This window comes from Micropterus salmoides, unplaced genomic scaffold (assembly GCF_014851395.1).
Source record: "Micropterus salmoides isolate LMB-PRFRI ecotype aquatic unplaced genomic scaffold, ASM1485139v1 Ms_hic_scaffold_2, whole genome shotgun sequence".
NCBI lineage: Eukaryota > Metazoa > Chordata > Actinopteri > Centrarchiformes > Centrarchidae > Micropterus > Micropterus salmoides.
The window spans coordinates 39,083,867-39,101,623 of NW_024041150.1; the positions used below are offsets into that span (position 1 = coordinate 39,083,867).

General features: G+C 37.8%; 2 protein-coding genes across 4 annotated transcripts in view; both read right to left on the bottom strand.

Annotated features, from left to right (window-relative positions):
* The window catches only part of LOC119912530 (butyrophilin subfamily 3 member A2-like), a 46,253-nt gene extending 31,977 nt beyond the window's left edge, over positions 1-14,276 (bottom strand). The window contains exons 1-5 of the mRNA XM_038731764.1: positions 14,079-14,276; positions 13,208-13,299; positions 10,887-11,228; positions 9,708-9,995; positions 9,482-9,610 (exon numbers count right to left, since the gene is read on the bottom strand). Of these exons, the coding sequence (XP_038587692.1) occupies positions 9,482-9,610; positions 9,708-9,995; positions 10,887-11,228; positions 13,208-13,298 (850 nt within the window). The 5' untranslated portion in view covers position 13,299; positions 14,079-14,276. The remainder of the gene's footprint in view (positions 1-9,481; positions 9,611-9,707; positions 9,996-10,886; positions 11,229-13,207; positions 13,300-14,078) is intronic.
* LOC119912524 (trichohyalin-like) overlaps positions 1-17,757 on the bottom strand; it is a 729,783-nt gene that overhangs the window by 63,747 nt on the left and 648,279 nt on the right. The window lies entirely within an intron of this gene.

The following is a 17,757-nucleotide window of genomic DNA, read 5'->3' on the forward strand; positions in this document are numbered from 1 at the left end:
AGCAAGTTGGCTACTCTACTCTGTGTTGACATTTTTACATCCAGTAAAGTCAGGTAGAACTACTTGCAACATCACTCCACACCAAAAGGGGTGGTGGTGCATAGATAAGATGGGAGACCTGGGTTCGATTCCCACTGTAAGACATCCACCATTGTGTCCCTGAACAAGACACTTAACCACTTGTTGCTCAAGAGGCGTGCGACCTCTGACATGTATAGCAATTGTAAGTCGCTTTGCATAAAAGCGTCAGCTAAATGAATAAATGTAATCACTTCCTCGGATTTTATGTACCATAGCAACCAAAGGAGTCGGAAAAAAACGCTACACCTCAAAACGTCCGCTAGCGCTTCCTGCTGGGTGTTTTCAGCTGGCAAAAAACACTTTGGTGGACACGGGCCCTAACTGTTTAAACTGTTGCTGTCTTGTGTTTCCCTGTTGAAATAGTAAACTCTGTAATTATCTTGCGTTTTGATTCTCTGAGTCTGTCAAATTCCAGAGCCTTCATTATGCAAATAAATAAGAACATATTTAACACATAGTTAAACACTTACAGCTATAAATGCATTGACTTCTGTAATGGCATGTAACATTACATTACCATGTTCCCTACCATTAGCCATGTGCTAATTAACAGTCAGGACAATAAAATAAATACTGCTTTCAAAAATGCATCTTTTAATGAACGTTTCTGCTGCAGCAACAGAAAGTTCATCAAGTCCTGATCTCAGCAGCTGATCTGCTGTTTAGTGACTGAGCAGTTTACAGACAGTTCTGCAACACACCGGGACAAACTGACACCATCTACACAGAAAGGAATAACCTCATGCATTACATTTGCCGAATTTACAGGGGGTCAATAATTATTATAATTACGGCCCGATGGCCCGATGTGTTTTTGTGGTTGCGTCCATTCTGCTGACGCTGCCTGAATGCATCACAAGTAGCAGGACATGAGATCGGCTGTTTTGCGCGGCCAACCAGGTTTACTTCATGGAAGTTTCATGGAAGTATTTTCACAAACTGAATTAAGGTTTCACAAATCTGAAACTGTGTTTAAAAGAAACTTTAGCCTCTCTGGGACAATCTAGTCCAGATTTAAGATCTCTAGGTAAAGTGGTTTTGGATCTGGACCTGGTCTAATGTGGTCTGCATGTGAAGAAATGCAGTGAAATTGCACTTTTTTCAGATCTAAAAAAAAGTGTTTCAGACAGCGTTTAGGCTTAATTTTCCTAAAATGCATAACAGCTTTCACAGCAGTAAGAGGTGCAGAAAACGGAGAATCGCTCAGCAATGTAAGTTTCCCTTAACTGCCGAATCGGAAGCTGCGAATCGGTTGCTGACTTCAGCGTCGTCTTGTTGTTTAACAAAGGATCATTACCCACAGAAGAAGATGGATAACTAAAACTCTGTGCTTAATTGGGAAGAAGATAACCAGGCTTCCTATTAATTGACTGTTTCCACCCGCTGCTGCAGCTGGAATAGTCGCCGTGAACCCGCTACCGAGCTGAATCTCGGCCTCGCCAGGATCCGATCCTAGAAATACCTCAGACGGACACATTCCCATTGAGAACTGGTGTTTTCATCGTCGCTACCAAGAGCGAACTGAGTAAGAGGCTTAACTAAAGTTTCTGGGCAGAGAGATAACGTTAGACATAATTGTGTTGGTTATGCGCTGAGCTTCATGTTGATTGTGGATTTATGGCCCGCTGCTAGATATTGCTGTGTTTACGTGCTCAAGCAGCTGTGTTAACATCATCCAGGCCACTTAAGTCAGCTGACCATATCCTTTATCAGAGTTAAAGGCCGAGCATAGGCCAGTGAACACTCTCGTTGATAATCGGTAGTTAGGACACCATTACACAGCCTGAATTTGTACTTGTGATACTGCTGTGCTTTATTTTCACGTCTGTACACAATTGCGCAATTTGAGGAAAACTCATTGTGCATGCTGTGTGGCAGGGTGTAGTTACGTTGTAATTCACCGTGATAATTAAACCCACAGACATTATCTTGTACCATCTCACTGTTTTACCTGCTTTCCTTGAAGTAATCACTGTATACACTCACTCGCCACATGACTGGCACGCCGCCATCTTTGTAGTTCTGCATAGCCTACAGAGAGAATAGCCGCCATTTTGGACCTGGTGTTGGGCAACCCCTCACACACGTGGGTACACACCCCACGCCCCTCTCTCTCTTCCCCTTTCCGGTCACGCACACACACACCCTCTCATCTCAACACACTCCCTTCTCATTTGTTGATTGTTGTATGTCTGATTGTTTGACTTAGATCAGATAATAGTGTTTATTTGCTATATAATAAATAAATCCTGTTATACTTTTAAGAAGTGGTTGTTTGTGGTTATTGAATATTGTGACATCAGTTGGTTGTGACGGCCAGTGTACGGACTCACTCTTCAAACTCACCGATCATTGAATGATAATGTTTGATTATTGACAATTTATAGGTGAACAAATCCTTTTAGACTGATTTCATATTTGGTTATTTGTTCCTGATTCCAGGGTGGTGACACGCATTTATTAATGACAATTAATACATTTTAATATTAATAATTTTATTAATATTTCTAGAATATCTCTGATATTCTGCCAATAACCAATCCTGATCCTACGTGATACAACCATAATGCCCGGGGACAAGGGAGGGGAGTACCATGACAACATAAACTGACCAATAAAATTGTGCAAATAAACTGAATGTTGAATTAATTCAACAATTAAAACTTGTTTATTCATTATAACAATTATTGAAGTTTAATAACTCGGTTCAGGAACAAAGACTTCGCCTCAAACACACCTGATTTTAGCACACAAAGTATTTAAACACACCTTTTCTGTTCTCTTCCCTCTGACCAGATAAAAAATAAAACAGCAACTGTGAGATTTAAAACTAAAACAAACAAATGGGTTTGTGGAAACAAATCAATATCAATGAAAGATGAACCTCTTTTGTCCTGGTCTCCAGCTCATTTTGTAGCTCATTCTGACTCCTCTGCTTCTCCTGTTGGAGCTTCTGGACTTCAGCTGTCAGTCTTTCCAGCTAAGAGGAGAGAGAAGATAAAGACAGAAGATGAGAGAACTTTTCTCTTATTAATGTATGTGAGTTATAAAAAATAAAACATGACAGGAAGGTACTTCATGGTCTGACGTATGCAGCATTTTTAACTGTTCATGTTAAAGAAAAGCAGCAGGTTTCTAGTTTTAGAGATGGAGCAAATTCACAGTTCTTTTGCACCTTTAGCCACTGAGAGGCAGCAGAAACAAGTTGTGAACACAATATTAAAGGTGATGTAGTGAATTGTTAAAACAGCTACTTTTTTACACATCCTACAGTTACATTTCATGTTTGTGTCACCTGATTCACGACAGCTACGACAGACAAAGTCTGCCAAGTTACACATTTGTGTAGATCAGAAACAGCAGATTAAAAAAATAAGATCATCATGTTCTATATTTGAAAGAGACACATTTGAAGGTGAACTGAAAACAAGCAAGTTTGTGTCTTGAAATAAATCTTTTGTCGTGAATACAATACTAACCTCTGTGATCTTAGTCTGCAGCTCCTCCTCCAGGGTCTGAACTCTGCTCTCTGCTTCCTCCCTCCTTGGCTGCTCATCCTGGAACTTCTGCCGGGAAACGATCGGCCACTTAAACTGAGAGGAAACATTAGATATTAAAGACAAGATGAGACGTTTCTGATTAGGGAACACCAACCCAAACTGACACTTTTAAAGTCGTAGGAACACACATTAGCAACAACCTGACATTTGACAACTAACGTTGAACACAATCATTTCAAAAGCTCAACAAAGATTTTACTTCCTCAGGCAGCTTAAAAAAATATTTCAACTCATTATAGATGAAGATTTGTGACCTAAATGCAGTTTTGTTAAATGCTGCACACCTTTGTCTTTGTAAGTTTGTCTTGTGAAGTTTACTCTTATTTCTTTGTGAGGAAATCTTTGAGAGTATTCATTTTATTTCTACATGACCACTTACCAGAGGGGAGGAAGGCTGAACTGGAGCAACTCTGCTTCTTTCCAACTGGGAAGAAAAAGAGATTAAAGGAGTCATGTTCTTTTATTAACATATTTTAATAGTTTATATAAACCATTTAAAATCTTTTCCCTTAAAGGTTCTCTGGAGTTTTAAACTTCTAGTAGTTCTGTGAAGTTGTTTGTCTATGAATGATTTCCAGTTTTGTTGATCTTGCGCACGAGGACGGACAACATGACCATATGAATGTGGTCGATACATGAACACAATTCATGTTCCTGCCGATTGTTTCATACTATTCACTGATATACAGGTGGCTGTAAACAACGCACCAGCAAAGGCAGGAAGAAGAAGACTGCTGTAGTAAACATGGATGTAAACGATTTTGGATTTAAAATTCTTGAAATTAAATTTAGACTTCAAACACACACAATGTGTTTTGGTGAGTAACACTGAATGTAAATATAACTTCTGTTTATTCACCAGAAAACTCCACAGAGCACCTTCAGGTTTAAGGTCTGAATGTTCAACAATCATGATGATGAGTGTTGCTGAATGTCTGAGCATCGACACTGATACCAAATATCTCTATAAATATCTGGATACTCTGATAGTTTTTATTCAGTAGAATAATGAACCTTTCTGTTCTCCGTCTGCAGGATGGTCTCCTTCCTCTGAATCTCATCCTGGAGCTGCTGGACTTCAGCTTGTTTGTCTTTAAACTGGGAGGAACGAGAAGAGGACACAATGTGAGAGACATGTTTAACTATGAATGTATATCTGAGTTAATGTACTGCAACATGTCAACAGTAACAGAAAAACTATAAAACCTATATCATGGTTTTATTTGTGCGTCTAATTGGAAAGTTTCTGAAGTAAGTGACTCCCTCGGTGCACAGACTGGGTGAAAAGCACTCCTGCTGTTTTGGTAGCAGCTGGGCTCCATATATAATGTGGGGGTACAATAAAAACAACACACTTTGATTTGGATTGAAAATGTGAATTTCTACATAAATCCAATCCTGTGAGTTTAAGTTCTTTATCACATCAAATAAGAATTTAAAATGCATCTAGAGAATAAAACATTAAAACAACACTTTAGCCAGAGAAGTTGAAAAGAGGCCCTGGTGCACAGGAATAATGAGCCCCAGTAATCCAGCATCTGTATAAAGTGAATACTGAATCACACCTGACCAGCCTGAGAGCCTGTGCAGACGAGGCTGTGGTTGCTTTTTGGCAGTCTGGTGGACACACTGTGAGTCACTGCTAATAATCTTTAGCACAGACTGATTTACTGATGTTCTCTATCGTTACAAAATGCATCTACTGGTTGGACAGCGTGTAATCTAAATGGATTAAAGCATTTCTCCATTATCACTGCTGTTTTAACAGCGACGCCAAATTAGCAGCAGAGACTCATTTGAATGAAGCCACCTGTTTGTGTCCTCCACTGTTTATACAGCCCCAGAGTCATTTTGTTTCTAACTGGAAATCACAGCCCTCTTAAAAAGGATAAAAATCATTCCAGTCTCAAACCCTCTTCGACCTGTTCCTGACCCAGACAGAGAAGCTAAACTGAAAACAAACCAGTAGGTGGCTGAAACCAAATCTGTTGAAGAAAAGATACAAATACAAACCTTTTTGATTTTGGTCTTTAATTCCATTTCCTGGGTCTCCAGCTTTGTCTTCAGTGTCTTCAACTCAGCTTCCTTATTTTGAACCCGGCGCTTATTAAGACAGATGACTGAACATATTATACCCATCTTGCAAAAATGAAGCATCATGACTTTTACTTAATAACAAGTGAGAAATCTCAGCTCTTATGTAGAAGAAATTTTGCATTTCATTGGCAAAGTTTCCTGTATAGTTTTGTTTCAAGTGAGTAACACAGTTATAAAAGTAACGCAGTTACAGCAATGTATTACTTATTGCTGTAACACAGTAATATAACTCATTACTAAAAGAGAATCAATAATATTATACCCGTTACCATCTCAGTAACGTGCGTTACAACACATTTTAACCCAAAAGTAATGGGTGTTTTTTAATAATTCACCAACACTGAGAAACATTTCGGCAGCAGAAAAACAAATCCATGAGTAAAAGAGCAACATTACTTCCTGTTGCTGTAATCCAGCGGTGGAGATTGTAGGCAGGGTGAGCTCGACTCCTCTTAACAAGACGTTAGCTCCCCTGATGGATCGTGCGTAAATAGATTTCTATATGTGTTTGTGCTTTAACGAATTACTTCCATGATCAGAGAGGCTGCTGTCAGTTCATCCTGATCGATCCTGTCGGAGCGTCGGGAGATTAAAATTATTAATGACGTTATGCTGCTGCACCTCGTGCGTAAATGCACACAGTCTCTTTCTTAATGGGGAGACGATTCATCCTGTTTCCCCCCCGACAGATATAACTGCGATCTGCACATCACTAGAATCCACCTATGCAGCACATCAAAAGTAGTGCAAAGCTTTACAATTCAGAGACAGTAATACTGTCACATAAATAATTACTCTCAAATGACAGTAACTAGTAATCTATAATGTATTACATTTTGGAAGTAACTTGCCAACACTGGTAGTAATGTGGTTTTCCCTCATTATATATTCAGATTATCTCTGCTGCTTTGTTAAAGTTGCTCATGCTGCTCAGTCTGTTTCTGCATTTGGTCTCATTCACAATCTAAAAATATGGACATATTACAATAATGTACTTACTTTGTGTTGTGGTGTTATCTTAATTATATTCTAACCACTTACCCGAGAAATACAGTGCTGATTCGGCTGATTTGAATTATCTCCAGCTGGGATGGAGGTGAAGGACACAAAGAAAGACATGAGTTCACATTAAATCATGTGAGTAGTTTTACAAACTAATGGGACAGTTACACTACTTACTCACACAATTACTGCATGAGTAATAATAATGTAATATTAGTACAACAGTCACGAGACATTGAGTAATGAGTACTTTTACTTTTAATACTTGAAGTGCATTTTCCTGATTATACTTACATACTTTTACTTTAGTAACATTTTCAATGCAGGACTTTTACTCGGAACAGAGTATTTTTTACAGTGTTGTACTTTTACTTAAGAATCAGAAGATATCCGCACATATAACTGAGTAACTAGAGTTATTATTAAAGGGAAACCTGACGTATGCAAATTGTTTAATAATCAGGAAAGTTTGCAGCAACACCTGACAAACAAAACTATACTAACAGTACTTTTACTTTTTAAAGCAGGTACTTTGTAGTTTGACTCAAGTAGAAATTTAAATTGAAGACTTGTACTTTTAATGGAGTAATATTTATCAAGGATAGCTCTACTTTTAGTCAAGTACGGGATTTGTGTACCACTGAATAAAGTAAATATTGTGTACTTTATTAATTATCATTTAGTGACTGAGAAACAGCAGAAGTGATGAGTGTTGAGCCTCTGGCTGGCTGTCACTGCTCCTCCTGCTCACTGATGAAAGGGGCCATTTAGTAGTTAGGCTGACTCCTCATTCTCTCTTTGTTGCCTTCACAACACCGAACATCCACTCAACACAACAACCACCACTAACTTACAAAGAACTTAAGTTTCTGATGGTGTGTATTCTCCCTCTTTGTGTGGCTCACTGAGTCTGGGCTGTGACACAGTAAATACAGAAAGATTAAGATAAAGACATGAACCTCATTGTTCTCCAGCTCTTCCTTCACAGTCTGCAGGTCGTTCTCCTTCCTCTGCTTCTCTTCTTGGAGCTGCTGCAGCTCAGCTTGTTTGGTTTCAACCTGGAAGGACAGCGAGAAGTTTTAAAGAGAGGAAATGAGACAAATGTTCTTTTTACAAACATTTAAAACTTTACACTATAAATTAACATCTGTGACAAAAAAAACCCAAATAAGACTTTATTTTGTACTTGACCTACATAAACTACTGTGACATAAAAATGTGACTTCATACTATAATCAATGTATTATATTATTAAACTAAAGATGAACCTCATTCCTCTTGGTCTCCAGCTCATCTTTCAGTGTCTGAACTCTTTTCTCAGCTTCATCCCTCCTCTGCTGCTCCTCCTGCAGCTGCTGCTCCTTAAACTGAGAGAGAGGAGAGACAGAAACAGGGACAAGAATCCAGACATGATTTTAGCCATATTTATTTTATATATATATATATAAATTTGAACAGTATTGCATTTGTTTCTTACCTCTCTACCTCGTTAACTGTTGCGTTGTTTTAATCAGGTATGTGATTGGCAAAGGGCAAAAAAGCAGGAAAATATACTGAGACCCCCCCCACACCCGGGATCCACCTCTCCCTCAACCCCATCTTTCCCCAAATAAAACCTGTTAATCCCCAGAGTTGCGTTTGGGTCCACCCTGTCCCCACACTCCACAACACAAAGGTTGTTTTGTGTATTGATAAAATGTAGAAAAAAGTTTGACATTTCAACTCTTGCAGCGGGCAGGCGTGTGCGTGAGACGAGAACGACCGCGGCAGTTTCACGGGATTGCACCAGTTACACAGAAACCGTTGCCATGGTTACCTCGCAGAGCACTTGTTTGCCTGTCTGTTGATGGGGAGCGCAGAGCGACCCCGCGGCTCAAAGCCGTATGAAAAGGCCTTATATAAATCCTGTCACAACCATTCACAAGAATCTTTTTTATAACGTGCCAAAACCTTTAACATAAGGAAAGTGCAAAGTGTGTAGACTACAGGAGTGATCAATCGACAACAAAGTCAAAGTAAACTTTAGACATATAGCCTATAACAAGCGATAATCAAAACATACGCGAGAGCGACTGTGGTACACACTGCGCAGGTGGGGAAACATCCTTGTTGATACTTGGAAAGGGAGAAAAGTTTACACGTCAGCCTATATAAATGACCTCAAATCCTTTCCATTTCACTCCGCCAGCTCCTGAACCCCCCTCTTCTTTTTTTATTAAAGATCTGCATGATTCACATGGGTCAGATTTACAGGTCACATCCTTGTTTAATCTCCATTGACATTTGCTTTGAATGTTATGTCCTGTTTATGTACTTACAAGTTTGGTGTCCCTTTCCCCTTTTTTGTTCGTCAAACTCTTCATTGTCACTGTTTCATTTTTCATGAGCTGCTCTCTTTCTGCTTCAATGTGAAGCTGATCTTCAGGTTTGATACTTTTAAAGCGCTCCTTCTGTTCTCCTTTATCCATTTCATTCCTGTGGCTTCTCTTGCTCTCTGTGTGAAAATACAGGCAGTATAATTAAAGTCATGTCCTTGCATCACAGCATATGAGACATTTGAGTCTAAAATCAGGTGTTAATGGGCTACAAAAATAAGACACCTGACAATTTCACTTATTGCTAATAAAAGTAGAAAAAACACCACATATTTAAAAAAAATACTGACAATATTTATCATATTAAATTTACACAATTAATCACATCACTATGTCCCATTAATCTGTAATTAATTTACAACTCACTGATTCTGTTCTGTCTCCATTTCCACACAGAAAAGATAAGTAACAAAATGATCACGATGCAAGCAGCCAAACAAACAGCCAATCCAACTGTGATGGAGGACAAACTGGACTGGACCTCAAAGAAATCATCTGAAATGATAAAACACAAAATAACATGTTGTTTATAGAACACTAGACCTCAGCTATTTGAAACTAAAACATTGATCACATCATCAATCATTTCTACCTGGAACCTGGATGTGTGTCTCTCTGGTCTGGTTGATGTCCTTCTGTTGGACTCTACAGGTGAAGCTGTTGCTGTGTCTCTTCTCCACAGTCACTCTGCTGCTGACAGTATAGAGGTCATCAGGACCTCTGACTGTCTCTGTAGGTCCAGCAGAGAGGAGGTTTCCCTCACCGTCCAGCCAAAACACCTCAGGCTCTGGATACCAGCCTGCAGACTCACACTGTAACACCACTCCCCCTTTGTGTCTGTCAATCCCTGCTAAACTGATGACAGGTGAGGAGACGGCCCCTGATGTTGAGCAAGAGGAACATTTAAAATACAGGTCAGTTTTACAAAGACTGCATTAATAATTAAAAGAGATGTATAAATGTAAATCTGAAACATTTTATTTTGTCCAATTCTTTGGTAAATATTTACAAACTAATGAGATTCCAGCCTCAGCTGCACTTTGTGTTTGGTCCAAATGATCAAATGTTAACATGTTAACACATTAAACTACAACAAGGTCAAATATAAACCTGCTAAACTTCAGCATGTTAGTATTGACATTATGAAGATGCATTTAACTTAATGCACCGCTGTGAATGGTGTCAAGATTTTGGAGGCTCATGTCTTTTTTATCTGTCTAAAAACACAAGAAAATAACTGGGATCTGGCCAGAAACTACAGGTTGAAAAAATCTCTGTTAAATTAACCAATACATTAATGAATACATCGTTTACAAAGTGTAATTTTTGCTTTAATGTAAGCGGCCAAAAAGTTTTTTCAGCTTTTATTTACATTAAAGAAAAAAAATTAAGGACCAGTTGTTTCACACATTAATTTTGGAAAGTCAATCTGCTGCCTGTCTTGGAAATCGTATATATGGTGTGATCTAAAGAAGCAACAGTAACATCGGGCTGCAAGGCTTCATGCAGGGTCAGCTAACATCTATTTGAAAGTCTGTCATAAAGTAAGTCACATCACATTCTGTTTAATATTTATGATTGTATGTATTACATTTAATTCAGCTGTTCTCAAGAACATGTAACCGTTACACTGGAGTTTGATGGCTGTGAACTGTCCATGTCCCAACATGAATGGCTGAAAGCTGTTTTGATCCTACCACAGTTATTCACTGGATACACTGCACAGACTACACACCGAACTGCACTACACATACATCATGTATCTACTCACCAACAACAAGCTCAACGGAGGCGTCTGTGTTCATATCTGGAATGTAACATTTGTATCTCCCCTCATCAGAAGGTTTCACTTTGGAGAGTTTCAGTGAAATGTTTCCGTGCTTCAGTTCTTCAGTGAACAGAGTTGTTCTTTCTTTGTAGAAAGGATTTTTTTCATTTACAAGTTCCTGACCAGCACGCCACACATAAACAAATCTGGGGTCCAGGTCTGGTCTTGTCCAGTCAAAAGTCTTGGCAGCAACATCCACTGCAGGCTGCAGATGACATGGCAAGATGACGTCATCGCCAACTTTTGCCACTATTGGCCGAGGAGAACCAATTAACTGAGAGTGACCTGGAAGGAAACAAAATATTGTTATAAGTTCTTTTAGTAAGAACTAGTTAAATTAGTTCAGCTCTATAAAGTAGGGCTGAACCATATACAAAAAAATCATAGGTGTATTTTGACAGATATTACAATTTTTATATTTTTAAAGTAAATAGTGTATTTACACTGTTGCTGGGCTCACATTGATGTGCAGCACGGATAAGCATACAGCCTAACGATCAGGTCTTATTGAAAAATTTTAGTCTTGTCAAAAGTCATAATAACAAACGAATTGCAATGTGACAGTATGACACTACAACTCCCGTGAGTACTACCTGCACACAGTGTTTGCTCATTGGTCCATTAGTGAAGCCTATTGTCTTGCACGCTACTGACGAACGACACCGTAAACAAGAAGACGTTGTGGGGTTTAAACTCACGGATTGGCCGTCGGACCAGTCTGGCCTGCCGTTAATTATCCACTTAACCAGCGGCAGCCATGACAAAGCAAGCTTTTTTAATAGCTTTAAGATAAAGACATGAAATCCACAAATCCACACAACATGCGCGTCTCAGTCTCTCACTTCTCTGAATCTGCCACAGATCAGCCAAAGTCCCTCAGACCTGTAGACCGTCAGCCTCCTGATCACTTTTAACTTGATGGTATGATCTCTGTCATCACACGCGACTGGTCGCATGCACACACGCATCAACACAGCGTTCAGTCAGTGCGTGGCCGAGCAGCGTGGAGAGAAAATGCACAGGAGAACGAAGGAAAGAGAAAAGGCAGACCACAGGCGGGGAAAAGCAGGAGGAAAGTGCCATTAAATGCTGTAAAATATTGATATCTTCATGATTAAGGAACATGCTGGTGTTTATAAAAGAATACAACAGACTAGCAGGGCTGCCCTTCATATTGTCATATCACAACTACCTTTCCAGAGTTGATTCTATTTTTTTAATAAAAAGTTTTTATACCATGTATGAAAGCAGAAGATGCATTTGTAGGGGAATAATCTGGAAAATAAATACCTGTATACTCAATTCATATGTTCAGTGACTCAGAGCTACAGCAGAGCTTCATGATGATGAACATAAATGAGGAAAAACAAACACTCCAAAAGTGCACAAAAATGATATAGGCCTATACATATTGCCTTAACTGTGTTATTTTTTCATTTTTTGTTTCTAATGCAGATAACTTTTCTACTCTGTATTACAGTATTTAGCCAGCTACTTTTATAAATGCAGAGGATATAAACAATGATTTTTGTTTTTAGTTTAGTTTTTATCTTTTCAGTTAATCTTTTACACACATGCAGCACTTTTACTATATACAATAAGAAGCTGCTATTTTAATGTGTTTATCTTAATAGACCTTAATAGACCATTTTTTCACAACCTTATCAGAGCTGATGATAATATTAGTACATTTTAGCACACCAATTTAAGCATGCTATTGTCAACGTAATTCGTATAAAATGTAATTTCCCTAGGCTAGTGAAGATGCTGCGTGGCTAGTAACTTTGAAAAACCACTAGCCACATTGGCTAGTGAGCAATAAAGTTCATGTCAAGCCCTGCAACAGATATATTTGCACATGCTTTGCCAATCATGTTGAGCCTTGGGAGGAGATTATCTTCAGAAAACTCATAGTTTCACATCTCAGACTCAATCAACTCAGAGCTCAGGGATAAGCAGAGTTTGTTAAGTCTGCTTGCTGAAACAGGGCCCTGGTGTTACAGACATGGAAAGTTTTCTGTCACTTAAACATCTGCATGCAACTCGTTTAAATGTTTTATATGTGGGTGATGCTCACACACAGCTGAAATATGTTTTTCTGGTCTTATTATTTGTGTTTTTTCCAGAGAAGAACTAAGAATATCAATTCCTCAAAACAGTCAACAGTCCATGCAAATACTGATGTTGTTTTGTTTTGTTGTGAGCTGTGAACCAAAACCCAAAACAGAAATACTCTTATACAATAATATTGTGTGTGAGTTTACCTGTACAAAAGTGTGATAGAAGATGGACGATGAAAAAAAGTATGGTTCTGAGCGAACATTGAAGAGACAGTCCAGCCATCTGGTAAAACATCCTGCAGTTTGGAAAATGGACAGAAACCATGGAAACATTATTGTGTGGAAAAGACTGAAGTTGTGTTGAGATAAAATATGATTTAAAATCCTGATCTTGTCTGTTGACTAATTTTATCACTCAATCCCCAATTCAAATTATTACATTTAACAAAAAACTGTTTTCTTTTAATTTGAAGTCTGCTCAGGATTGAGTTTATATTTCACCACACTGCTTATTCTGCAGAAACACTAGTTAAAATTAAAAACTTAGATGAGTAAAACGTACCGTTACATAGTTACATATTTATAAAAGGTTAAAGGCTACATATTTAATCATATTCTTTTCTGGGTTTGAATTTAAACAAAGCCCTACAGACTTCACTGACCTTCACTGAGACGTTACATACATAACATGACGTGACTTTTACTTTCACTTTTGTTTCACAAACACAGACAGAACATTAGAACACTGCGCCTTTTCACAAAACTCTTTCTTAGTAAATTAAAGTTTTTTGATGCTGACAGAATCGTTTCATAAAACCCTCTCCATTGCACAAAGTCCATGCCAGTAATATTTCATGTAAGATGATAAAGACGCTCAATACTCGACAGGTTGCTCTCAAACTAGCAGGCGTCCTGTTCAAATGACTAAAAAATCTAAAGCTGATTAATTTTAAAACGGTAAGATAAGAAATAGGCTTCAGTAAAAACAAAAAAACACAAAAGCTAACGGTCTGTTATTATGTGCATTTAAGTAGATGTTAGACAAAGTGCGTTGAACAAGGAAAATTCGACGTACCTGCTGTCTGTTCAAGGGACTGCTGTTAATTATTAATCCAGGTAAAGTTGGTGTGAACCTGTTCTGGCCGGGCAGCCTGAGAGAAAGTCAAAGACTCAAAACGTTTTGGACCACTTTGCTACGGTTTCCATGTGGGACGACTTGTTTTCTGGGACATATGCAACGCTGCACATCGGGCTTCATGGGCTTCAAGGTATGTGTTCTCCTGTTTGGAGGGCGCGTGTCACAGGTGTTAGCCAATCAGCAGCTATGCCTGTATAAACACCGCCCTGTTAATATAATTAATGTTTCACTCTGGTTTACCAACTGCAATTTGTTCATTCAGTAGATTTAGTTTAAAATTGCAAATGCCATTCCAAGTTCCATGTTTTCCCCTTCAGTGTTAACCCATCTTTTTTTATTTAGCCTATTTATTTATTTTAAGTATAGAACAACAATGTAATTACAATAAAGTCATCATTAAACCCACATTAATAAAGCTGTCAGGTTTAGCCTGAGATAAAACGTAGGCTTAATATGCAAGGGAAATAAATTTATAGTTTTACCAACTAGACTTCTATGACATGTAGCAATACCATTAATATGTACATTAATAAGTAGAATCTAAACCAAGCATTGTGATCCCATTTGGTTTCCAAACTAAGTTTCATGTCAGTGGTGGACACAGGGGGTTCCCCCATGCAAGAAAAAAACGCTGCAAAATTGCCTCTTGAATGCCCCTTTGAGTGAAGAAACTACTACTTACTACTTCATACTTAACGCCAGCAACAAGTATACTCTGCGTTTATTTGGAGGTGCAAGTTACTTTGTGTTATAAGATTTTTCCTAACATAACATGTTTAGCTTGAAACATGTTATATTAAAGAATAAATACCCCATCAGTATGTAAGACTGTTAAATTTAGCTCCACCTACAACTACAACATTAGATGGTGCTTGCACATCAATGCTTTAGGATAGTTTAACATTGTAGTAATATAATAAAGAAATAATATTCTGACATTCTGCCTGTGTAAAACAAGGGCTTTTACCTGTGATAATTTGTAAATGAATTAATTTGCTTATAACCAGTCCTCAGGTACGGTGTCCTTTTACATATTGCTGGTTGAGTTTTGCTGTGGCTGTAACATGAACATAATTGATAAAGCTTGCACAGATGTAAGATTTCCTCATGGAGTATACTTACATCGGAGTACTTATACTTATACCTAAGTAAAGTTTGCAATACTTTTATAACCACTGCGTTGCAGACAGTCAGATGATTGAACATTATTATCATTGACAGGGATGAATATTTGGCGAGTCTTTGAAATTAAACAGACACAACCAGATTTTTATTTATTTATTTATATATATTTATACAGATTAAAGATAAATAAAAATATGATGTAAGGATTATGCAGGAGCAGTGGCGGTTCTAGACCAATTTTATTGAGGTGGCCAGACTGGGGCCAGTTGTTTTGTCAGAGGGGCACATTCAATTGGAGACAAATGAGACAAAGGCAATGTTCAAGCTATCAAAATGTCCCGTTTAGTATATAATGTAATGTTTTAGTATGTTTCAGTAACTTACAGTTATTTGTTTCAGTAACAGGATCTTTTCAGTAACTTTTTTATTAAGTTACATTACACAAAAAAAAACATTCCTGTTAGACCAGTAGTAGTAACATTCCTGTTATCACTTTTTGTGTATGAAAAGTTCTGTTTAAATGCAATTCATTATTAAATTGTTATGATAATAATTTACCGTTTAAGGAGAGGGACATGCAATGGAAACATGGAGTACAAGGACAAAATATTGTCTACAAGCTGCATTCAGTTTAATTTTGTCGCAAGAAGATACATTACTATGATTACTGTAGACCAGGGCTATTACATTAAAAATTTCGGATTTTAAAAACCAGGATACAGAGATGGACCTGACATTTTCTCAGGAGTTGGGATCATTAAGATGTTATTGACACACTTGTATTGGTAATCCTTATTGGTTCAGTTCTTTATTGATGCTCTTATCAGTCCTATTTATTACTAAATAATTAAATATATTGTTTAAATTTTTTGTTTCTAGAGCAGCAACAGGATTTACAGCAACAAAGTCACTAATATCTCACTGGAAACAAATTTAACATGTCAGTAAAATAAATAGTACATATTCCTGACATCAACATACTGTGTGAAGTTTAGAAATTATGAACAACTCCAGTCCTCCTCCCTCTGCTGCTGCTGGTAGAGGGGAGGGCTGGTTTGTCTCAGCCACCAGCTGAGTTTATAATGTGCCATTTTTTAATGTACAGGCAAACTAAGCTGAACAGTTAATAAAGACAGAAGTGATCGGTACAGTGCATGTGAAACTCAACAGAAATGAGAACTAATGATGTAGCCTACAGTAGCTCACTCTTTAGATACTTTCATACACTAGTGTAGGGGAGACCAGGGGCAATTGTAACAATTTTTGCTTTCTTGGTTATAACTCAAAAACTTCTTGAACTAATTGGATACAATTTTTATTGAGTTAACTTGTACCTGTGTTTTACTTGTAAACAGTCATCAAATGTTTTTACAAGCAATGTTAAAGTCACTATATCGATTCAAACACTAGATGTAAAATGTTACATCTGCCCCCACATGCAGGGGCGATTGTAACACAGTTTTACAATTGCCCCCAACTGTAACTCCTCCATGACAAGCTACCCTGCTGGCTAGAAACAATGAAGTTTATATTTGACAAAGATATCAAATGTTAGACAACAGAATGATGATCAAAAAAGACAGATTAAATTCATAGACATTAATGGTTATGACAGTATGAGAAAAATACTGTAGATGAAAAATATTACTTTCATAGCTCAAAAATGACTCTTGGCTGAAAAACATTGACAAGAATGTCTCATGGGCTTGTCCTTCGGCAGTCAAAGAGGGATGGTCACAGAGAGCGTGCATGATAAGTGTCATGGCTCTGACTTGTTTCTGATTGGTGCAATTTGAGATGTTACAATTGCCCCCAGTCTCCCCTACTTTTGTTGTCATATAGGCTATATTAGATCATGTGTTGGGCCACATGGAGGTTGCTTCGGGCTTTGAGGCGGCCCACGGCCGCTAATTCATTAGGACTGCCAGAGACTTTTCATTCAGAGGGGGGGCCATAGGGAGGTACAAGGGCTGTGTTACAGGGGCCCCCCACCAAAACCGCCACAGTGCAGGAGAGTTAAGAAATCACCAAGGGCTTATAGTAAAACCTCCCCTCTGGATTTTCAGTTTATATTATATTAAATTATTATGGAAAATATAATGACAACAATGATAAATGGTTAAATAAAACACACATTTAAATTTTAACCATGACATAAGTATTTTTTCATGTTTTCATGATTTAAATACTGACAATGATGAAAACGTTTGGATAAAGACTGGAATAATATTCCAAAGTGACGGTCCTCTGCATTTTATGGAATATTCTCCAAGATTTTATGATAATAAGGGAGATGAATATTCTTTTCTAGTCTATCACTACAATAATATTTTAAAAATCTAGCTTTCTGTTTGATATGTGATTAACAATGATGATTACAGTTAATGAAAAGGTGTTTATAAATTGCTACCCCAACCACCACACTCTTACTTCCTGCAATAAAACAGAATGCTAGCATTGAACGTAGGTACCATCCAAGACAGATGTAATT